The 10000-nt window shown below is 46.4% G+C and overlaps 1 protein-coding gene across 1 annotated transcript in view; it reads right to left on the bottom strand.

Annotated features, from left to right (window-relative positions):
* The window catches only part of creb3l2 (cAMP responsive element binding protein 3-like 2), a 27493-nt gene that overhangs the window by 3980 nt on the left and 13513 nt on the right, over nt 1-10000 (bottom strand). Inside the window, exons 2-8 of the mRNA XM_079755461.1 lie at nt 5696-5978; nt 3758-3978; nt 2867-2945; nt 1939-2165; nt 1246-1392; nt 203-261; nt 1-40 (exon numbers count right to left, since the gene is read on the bottom strand). The exon at nt 1-40 is cut by the window's left edge and continues 29 nt beyond it. Of these exons, the coding sequence (XP_079611587.1) occupies nt 1-40; nt 203-261; nt 1246-1392; nt 1939-2165; nt 2867-2945; nt 3758-3978; nt 5696-5978 (1056 nt within the window). The remainder of the gene's footprint in view (nt 41-202; nt 262-1245; nt 1393-1938; nt 2166-2866; nt 2946-3757; nt 3979-5695; nt 5979-10000) is intronic.

Here is a 10000-nt window from a genome sequence, read left to right as displayed (position 1 = left end):
CCTGCGCAGCTCATGGTTTTCATTGGAGCAGTTCTCCACCCTGTGGCCAAACAGAGGTACTGCAATGTCAGAAACAGTTCTAACTCAAAACTGCCCGTGCTGATTTACTTGCTCTCCATTCAACTATAATTTTTTTCTAAATGTATGAGTCAATTAAAATTTCATGTAATTTCATGTCTCATGTAAAAATGGAGAATCATACTTTTTCTCCAGCGCATCCATGTACTCCTTTTTCTTTCTGCGGCTCTCCTGGGCAGAGATCTGGAGAAAACAGAGGAAAATCGAGAAAGAGTGAGTCATTCCATCAATTAAAAGCTAGCAGTGTTGACATCTTGAATTATTTGCCTAGTGAGTGAGAGCGGGTGTATTAATGAGTATGTGCATGTGTGTGTGTGTCAGGGATGGAAATTAACACCCGCCACACGCCATTTGCGGGTGGATTTGTGTGTTGGCGGGTGAATTGTGTCACTTCACCCGCCACTGTGTCGGGTAATACTTTCCAGTCAGGTCTGTTCAAATTTGCATATTTAATACATTTGTCATACGCCGCTGCACAGTTCCACAACCATTACTGTCAACATCCGGCCCCTTTCTTCTTCTACGCCTCTTTTGCTGAACTGCGATTGTCAACATCCGGGATAATATACCGGTAACCATAGAGATAATATGCCGGTATCAACATTCGGTATATTTTTAATAAGAGATGGCGAACATCGGACAGTGGGCAACACCGTGACCGGCTGGTGTTTGGCGGGACGAGCAAGACAATGTTCTGTGCTCTCTGTCGTAAACATGCTTCGGATGGCCACAGGTCCAATAGTTTTGTGAGTGGGACACGAAACCTAAAATTGGAAGCCGTGAAGGACCACGAGTCCTCAAAAAGTCACCTTCTCGTTTTGAAAATCAGCGCCTGATACCACGGGCCACAAAAATCACTTCTGATGGAAAAAATGATGTGTATGAAAAACACTTTTCTTATCTATTGTTACTATTATATTGTTTAAAATGTCCGCATATATTAAAAAATATATATAGCGTATAACAAGTGGCTGATAAAAAAGATGAGTGACTGGTAGATTTTTAAATCTACCTGCCACAGTGGCTGGTGGGCAAAAAAGTTAATTTCCATCTCTGGTGTGTGTGTGTGTGTGTGTTATTTTGTGAGCATGTGTGTGTTTGTGTGAGAATGTGTGAGAGAGAGAATGCTTGCACTTGTGTGCGTCTGTGCGTGTGTGTCTCCCCCACCTTGTTTTTGATCTTCCTGCGTATCTTCTTCAGGGCCTTCTCCTCGGCCTTGGTCAGGGGCAGCTTGTTGGGTACGGGGTAACCCTCGGCAACCAGAGTGCGTCTTTCCTCCTCTGTCAGCATCAGAGGTCCGGACCCCTGCAGCTTCTGACCAACACAACACACACGAGGGCTGTTAGGACATAATGTACACGGGACATGAAGTACACACATTATGTTCAAGTACAACTGAAACTATGCGGTACACATTTTGAAGGAACACATGGCCGTGTGGTAGGAGGATTTATGGTGTATTCATATATCAAGGGAACGAGGTAGAATAAGCAATGCTTTTTTGCGGTATAGTTTAGTGTTGGGTGTGTACTACAGAAAGAATTCAACTGAATCAAACTAAACTTTATTAAATTAGAGTAAACACCCAAGTCGAGTTCCTTAGAAAAAAGACATAGAAAGCTAAATATATATCCGTCTGTTTGTTTGTACGTGTGTGTGTGCGTGTGCGTGTGTGTATGTGTGTTTGTGTGTGGTTCCAAAGTCCATTTTTGGTTTGTTTGGTGTAAAAGAGTGACAGTTGAAAACAAAATAAATAACCTAACCAAAGTCCTAACCACGAGGACCAATCACTTAAGTTCCCCTCCCTAACCACAGAGCTACGCCCTGCTACAGCTCCACCCTCATCACAGTCACACTCACGTGGGGGGCGGTGAGCAGGGGTGAGTTGGACAGGGAGGAGGGAGCCCGGGTGGCTGCCTTCGTGGGGGTCTCGGAGGGCCCCGGGGAGGGCGCGGGGGAGCCCCCCGGGCTGCCAGGGGAGGGGGGGCAGGAGAGGCCGGGCGGGGCGTGCACGGGGCTCTGGCTCCCCTCCGAGTCGCTGCCGTGGGAGCTGGGGGGAGTAGGGGGCATGTGGAGAGCCTCCAGGCCTGTAGGGGGCAGACGTGAGACAGAGAGAGAGAGAGAAAGGTAAGGTTTGGTCTAAGATTTAGTTATCATGTATAGTGCTTTTTTACACCGATAAGAGCCATATTATCTTCATACATTTAATCAAGCGCTGCTTATTTGTCCATTAAATTAAAATTAATTATCTTAAATAGGAAGTTTGTCATTCAATGAACCAGCTCCGTGAAAGTTTAATTACCTCACTCCTAACCCGACCAATACCACACTGTTTACCCACGGTTAAGATTATAAATTGAATGTATTTTCTTTTCATTGTATTGTATTTTGGTTCCAATTTGGTTTCAACAAATATATAATTTAATCTGATTTTTATATTAGATTTACTTTATTCGCTTGGGAAACATAAATGTACGTTTTCCAGGCCAATATAGCCCTCTGAATCTTGGATTTTATAGAGAATCATGAATAATTGGAAAGTGAGTAACAGGTGACAGTTCCACGTTCGGCCAGTAGGGGTCAGTAACACGCCGCGCAGGAAATGCTACTGATAGTACTGCGAAGGAAAGGGCGAACAATGACGATTACAATACGTCAGCTTTCATTTGACAGAACGTCAGGGAGACTATAAACCAGTTAGTCAAGAGCAAGTGAGAGGGACCAACTAAAACAGCAAGAGAGCGAGAGATAGAGAGAAAAAGAGCGTCACAGAGAGATAGATATTGACCTTTGGGAGAGAGGTTCAGGAACTGGTCCACCTCATGGGGCTCCAGTTTGATCTGGGGAATCACACTCTCCTCCTTAATCTGAAGGAACACAAAGAGACACAGACACACACGACACACGGACACACACACACACACACACACACACACACAGGGACAAGAAAGGGAGAGTAAGATTGCCTGCGCACGTCACAATGCACGTCATATCTCTGTGAGTGTGATGTTTTTTATTAGGGTGGGTCTGCCCTTCGGCTGTCAGACACATCCGTAAGGGTGTGTATTTATGTTGGATACACAGGCGTGTGTGTTTGTGTGTGTAAGTGAGTGAGAGTTTGTGTGGGTATATATATATACACACACAGGTACTGTATATCCTTAATCACATTTAACACAGGATGTTGCATAACTTTCCTAGCATAACTTTGCCTTTCACATACAGCCTTTGTTTACACACACTCACGCCTGCACGTGTGCACACACACACACACACACACACACACACACACACACTGTGTGTATTTTAAAAGGAGTGCAGACAGAATGTAAATCAGGTCTGTTTAAATCAGGTGTGTGTAAAAGGTATTTATGTTATGTCATACCATCAGTCTGTCCATGTGTAGATATTTGTAAAACATAATAACATGGTGTGTTATTATGTCATTACATTTCAATGTTATGCAGTGCTATACAAGTTTGATGAATTATTATTATACTATGCTATGGGAGGTGATGCTGTGCTATGATAATTAAGATGATGCTGTGCTATTCTATGTGGTGCTATGCTATGTTGATGTTGGTTGACGCTAAGTGATGCTATGCTATGCTATGTTTATGTCAGGTGATGCTATGCTAAGCCATTTGAGGTGACGCTACACCACGTTACGTCATGCTACCTTGATGGTCTTGCCCTTGTGGTGGTTCTGGTGGGGGCTAGCCGCGGCGGGAGACGGCGGCTCTGACAGAGGGGCCGCAGCGGGGCCCTGGGCGGCGGCGTGGCTCTCGGCCAGAGCCAGGGTCAGGGCGGGCAGGAAGCTTGGGGCCTCGGCGAGGAGGCTCTGGATGTCCTCCTCCTGCTCCATGGGCCAGTCCCCGGAGTCGCCCCCCTCCACCTCCCCTGAGGACGACACAGCATGGAGCGGTTAGCACGCCTGAACGCTAGCTCACACTACCCTAACCCTAACCCTAGCCCTAGCCCATACTGGTGGTGGGATATACGATAGCCTATGTTTGGTGGACGCTTTTGTTCAAAGCGCCTAATAATAGAGAGTGGGGATACATTTTTAGCATGGGGGCAGGAGTGGCCTAGCAGGAGAAATGGGTGTATACAGAGATGAAGCTTATTGCAGCAGCATTTGTCCCTTCCAAATGACATATTAACAATGGTTTAATATTAAGCACAATGCACGGGCGTTAGCGTCTGTGTGTAAACTGAGTAAGCTTAACCTTGTTGGCGTAATAATGAATAGTATGAGTCATGTTAGCTGCATAACCTCACCAATTAAAACAATACTTGTGTGAAGTACATAGTTTCCAGCCTTTCTGGTTAGATAAGCAAAGTCAGAAAGTTAATTTTTGAATACATATTTAGAAGTGTATAAGTGTATACCTTACAAAGAATTTTTATGTTTGTTAGAGTTATTTGTTGTTGTGATCATCCCTTCTTGTACCCTCAAGTTTTCCCTGTTAGCAAAGACTTTATTCAAATATGGAGGATACTGTATTTATTTTTTCTAAATATACACAAATAAGATAAATTCATGTCAGCAGATCCTGCGGTTATTCATTATAAGAAAAGAGAGGTCATATTGTTCCATCCATCTACCAATTCATACAGTCATCCGAATGTCCATGCACTCACCCACCCATCCCTCCATCATCCATCCATCATCCATCTCCCACCCATCATCCATCCATCATCCATCTCCCATCCATCATCCATCCATCATCCATCCATCTCCCATCCATCTCCCATCCATCATCCATCCATCCATCACCCATCTCCCATCCATCATCCATCCATCATCCATCCATCTCCCATCCATCATCCATCCATCATCCATCCATCTCCCATCCATCATCCATCTCCCATCCATCATCCATCCATCATCCATCCATCTTCCATCCATCATCCATCCATCTCCCATCCATCATCCATCTCCCATCCATCATCCCTCCATCATCCATCCATCTCCCATCCATCATCCATCCATTATCCATCCATCATCCATCCATCTCCCATCCATCATCCATCTCCCATCCATCATCCCTCCATCATCCATCCATCTCCCATCCATCATCCATCCATTATCCATCCATCATCCATCCATCTCCCATCCATCATCCATCTCCCATCCATCATCCATCCATCATCCATCTCCAATCCATCATCCATCTCCCATCCATCATCCCTCCATCATCCATCCATCTCCCATCCATCATCCCTCCATCGTCCATCCATCTCCCACCCATCATCCCTCCATCGTCCATCCATCTCCCATCCATCATCCCTCCATCGTCCATCCATCATCCCTCCATCATCCCTCCATCATCCATCCATCTCCCATCCATCATCCCTCCATCATCCATCCATCATCCATCCATCTCCCATCCATCATCCCTCCATCATCCATCCATCTCCCATCCATCATCCCTCCATCATCCATCCATCTCCCATCCATCATCCCTCCATCGTCCATCCATCATCCCTCCATCATCCCTCCATCGTCCATCCATCATCCCTCCATCATCCCTCCATCGTCCATCCATCATCCATCCATCATCCCTCCATCGTCCATCCCAGAGGTGGAGGGTCAGTCCCTCTGGGGTCTCACCTTCCTCCCCCTCCTGCTCTCCGGTGAGGTGGGACAGCGGGGACTGGGGCCGGCTGTCTCCGCACAGCGAGTAGCTGTGCTCCGCCACGATGTGGGGGGGCTGGGGGGAGCAGGGAGACAGGTCGTCGTCGTCGTCGTCGCCGCAGCCCCGGCCGCACATGACCCCCCCCTCGCCGGACTCCAAGACCTCCATCCCGTCCCGGACCCCCGACAGGAAGGGGTCGCTGAGGAGCTGGCCCAGCAAGGCATCGTGGGTAAGGTCGTCCAGGAACTCGGAGAAGTGCTGTGAGAAGGGAAATAAAAAGTACATAAGAATTCATTCACATTTTATGTCTTTTTTTAGTTCACCGCAATTCAATTAAAAAGGCTTTATTGACACAAAAGTTAAAAAAAACAGCATTGCCGATGCAACAATGTGTTGAAAACAAAGGAAGGTGTGGAAAACACACAGACACTGGCTTGAGAAAATCCACGGGTAATAGCAAAGTTTCACATAAATACATAGAAACTAGCAACCAATCACTGGTCTCCGGTCGGCTCCAGAGGCTCTACTCCTCCCACGAGCCCCGGCAGCCCAACAGACCACTACCCCCCCCATTGCTAACCCAATTGAAACCCAATCCCACATAACAGAGAGGAGGAGTGCTGCATAGCAATTATACACTTCTACCAGAGACAGGGTCAGACCCAGAGACAGATAATTACAAAGTCATATAAGCAATGTCGTCTCCAATACCAAGCCTGTCATTACAGACCATTAAAACTTTTTTAAAAGAACGATTATCGGGACTTTCTTTTTTAAGTTTGAAACTCAGAAGCACCTCGCAGTGGCTGTCCAGTTCAACAGGAAATAGCCAATCACAAAGCAGTAAATAAAACAGAGGTTTACCAAAGCAGCTGAACATTTTCCCACACCATCCAGAGTTGTCTGTGTGTGAGTGCGTGTGTGTGTGTGTGTGTGTGTTTGTGTGTGTGTCTGTATCATGTCTGTCATGTGTTTGTCTTTCTGTGTCTGTGTATGCGTACAATGGTGACTCGCAGTGGGGCGAGACAATGCAACACACACACATACACACACAAACACACACACACACACACGCACACACACGCACAAACACACACACAGCTGAAACAAAACAAACCGACCCAACCTTCTCCTATCTTATTTCCTTTGGAACATTCAACCCAATACATACCCCCACCCTACCACCACCACATCATCCAATCCTGTCTGAAGGTTTGCTCTTAGTGTGTGCGTGTGTGTGTGTGCGTGTTTTGAGGAACCCACAAACTTCTCTCTGTAATTAAGTCGTGAATGCAGTGATTAGTGGTAGGGTAGGGGGCGAGCATGAGTGAGGCAAGGTGTGTGTGTGTGAGACCTCTCCCTCTCTCTCTCTCTCTCTCTCTCTCTCTCTCTCAGTCTGCAAAGAGGTATGCAGGATATGTGATGGGGTGATAATTTGTCTGTGAGGCACTGAGCCAGTAAGTGTGGGTATAAATAGACCATCAATAGAAAATGCCCTCAAGAGTATTCAAGTTATAATATGGCATACAAAGGGATAAATTGATTCTGGCTTGGCATATTGGAGCATCAACTCAGTCACTGAGCAAGCGTGCGTGCAAGCATAACTTTTTTTTTATGTATTTCAGTACCGCTTTCCTGACTGACATTGTCTATGTACAGATGTAAATAGGCCATGATTTTTGTTTAGATCGCTTACAATACCCAATTTCGTAACGTTTCTAAACCATGAGAGTAGGAGAGCTGAACAGAAATCATGAGTGAGTATGAGCAATATATTCAATATCCCTCCCCTGTGCCCCCCTCACACAAGGAAACACATTTTTCATGGGTGTGTGTACCAGTAAGTTCATCCTTCCATTTCCAACCCGTTCCAATCCAATTTTCCACTCTCAAAAAGACCACTGCAGAAAGCTGGTGGTGTGGGTTTTCATTGAGTATGACAGTGAAGGTTTTCCTACTGTATGAGCTATTATTCTAATAGCCTAGTTTTGAACACAGGCATACACTATGAGTTCAAACACTCATGATTCAAACACTCAACAACTCTGCATAAGAATGTACTGCCCTGCAGCCCCAAACTCAGGTGAGGGAATCTACATGGCAGGTGTTACTCTTGGGAAGAAACACCGCTGCAGGAGTTCAAGGTGTGTGTGTTTGTGTGCATGTGTGCATATGCATGTGTGTATGTGCGTGTGTGTGATCCTGTTCCGGCTCCTCAAACAACTCATTCAGCCACTGAGAGTGACAGGTGAGACTTTGCACCAAGCTCATCATTTATTTAAAAGGTAAACAGACCAAGCGTTCCCGAGTGCAACATCTCCGTTGGCGAAAGCACACGACGCACAAAGGCCCGCCAGAGAAGAGAATGGCAGCCAACCTCTGCATCTGAGATAGGGTTATATTCAAACCGAATCCAGTGTTTTCTTTTCTCTTTAAGGGGAGTTTATGCCCAATCACTAGCTGGAGATGTGATTGTGATGGAGACACAGGCGGGATACTGGCTTATAACCCACCTGTACACCATCTCAGCCTGTCCTCTCTCTCACACCGACCCCCCCCCCCCCCCCCCCCCACACACACACACACACACACACACAACACACACACACATGAGTTATTATTTACTGTTGAGGAAAATGTCAGGTGGAAAGGAGACAATTGCGCTGCCCCTCGGTCTTTGTGCGGCCACGATTCTTGTATGACTCCAGCTTCACTGTCTCAGAACTCTCTCTATCAATTACTCTCTCTCTCTTTGTCGCACTCTCAATCACTCTCTCTCACTCGTCGCCATCAAGTCACATTTCCATCTCCTCAAAGGTCATCCTCTCTGAGTCAGAATGGTGTGCCTTTCCAAAACAGTGCGCTCAAACACACGCACGCACGCACACACACACACACACACACACACACACACACACACACACACACACACACCCAGTGGGAGTTGATTGCTCCACTAAAAGTCACAAACAAATATTTAATGGGACCACTGACACACACACATAGAATTAAGTACATGGGCTGTGTCATGCTACCCTGGACCCAGTGTGCGTGCGTGTGTGTGTGTGTGTGTGTGTGTGTGTGTGTGTGTGTGTGTGTGTGTGTGTGTGTGTGTGTGTGTGTGTGTGTGTGTGTGTGTGTGTGTGTGTGTGTGTGACACGGCTCAGACAAGGATAGTGCCAAGAAAACTTGAGTCAAAACAGCCAGAGCTGAGGCTGAGAATGTTTGTGTGTGTGTGTGTGTGTGTGTGTGTGTGTGTGTGTGTGTGTGTGTGTGTGTGTGTGTGCGTAAGCGCATGCACATGTGTGTGTGTGTTTGTGTGTGTTTGTGTGCGTGTGTATGTGTGTGCACGATGTGAGCAGCACAATATGTCATTGTGGGTAGGGGTGGACGGAGAGGAACCAGGGTGTTCATGTCACTGCACGCTTTAAAGCTGTTGCCTCATTGTTCAATTAGACCCACAGAGAAGAGAGTGTCTGGGTCTGGGAGAGAGCGAGAGAGCGAGAAAGCGAGAGAGCGCGCGAGAGAGAGAGAGAGAGAGAGATAGGGAGAGAGGGAGAGAGCGAGAGAGAGAGAGAGTGAGAGAGAGAGAGCGAGAGAGCAATAGAGAGAGAGAGAAGATTCTTTCCAGACTAATTCCAGACAAGCCATGCCTGTGAGTTCATGTGAGTCCATCCCACATATTTAGCACAGGCATGGAGCAGAAATGCATAATCAAGGAAAATATCTGAACAAATAATCAAGGGCTGATTTATGTCAAATGGGTACTTTTTGGTTTTGTACTGGATGCAACATGGGTGCTTTTGGATGTTACAGCTACAAACCTACTACTAACTAAAATATACGTGCTATACATCACATACTGTATATTATATACATATATTTGAGTCAATAACACTTCAAGACAAGGACCTTATGGGAACACTTCTGGATGTTGTAAAACAAGACAATGGCTTCCCATTCCCCGAAAAGGACGCCTCTCCCCTTCTCCCCAGCTGGGGGATATTGGGTTCACCGTGTTTTTGGTGGCAAATCTCTAGATGAGATGATGACCTACTGAGTCACGCGCCGGGCGTGGAAAACTGGCAACTGCTAATGAGACCAAGGGATGGAAGACATGGACGACCAAGACAGGACAAGAGACTGAGAGGGAGTGTTAAGAGTAGAAGAGAGAGAGAACAGAGTGTGAGGGCGAGAGAAAGACTTCGAATAGTTTGACAATGAGCCAGAACATGTGGGTTCCATTTCAGTGTGGGATCTAGGCCGAGAGAGAGAGAGAG

This window comes from Pollachius pollachius (assembly GCF_949987615.1).
Source record: "Pollachius pollachius genome assembly, chromosome: 18".
NCBI classification, from domain to species: domain Eukaryota; kingdom Metazoa; phylum Chordata; class Actinopteri; order Gadiformes; family Gadidae; genus Pollachius; species Pollachius pollachius.
The sequence above is the reverse complement of the archived record's forward strand: the minus strand, read 5'-3'. Positions and strand labels throughout refer to the sequence as shown.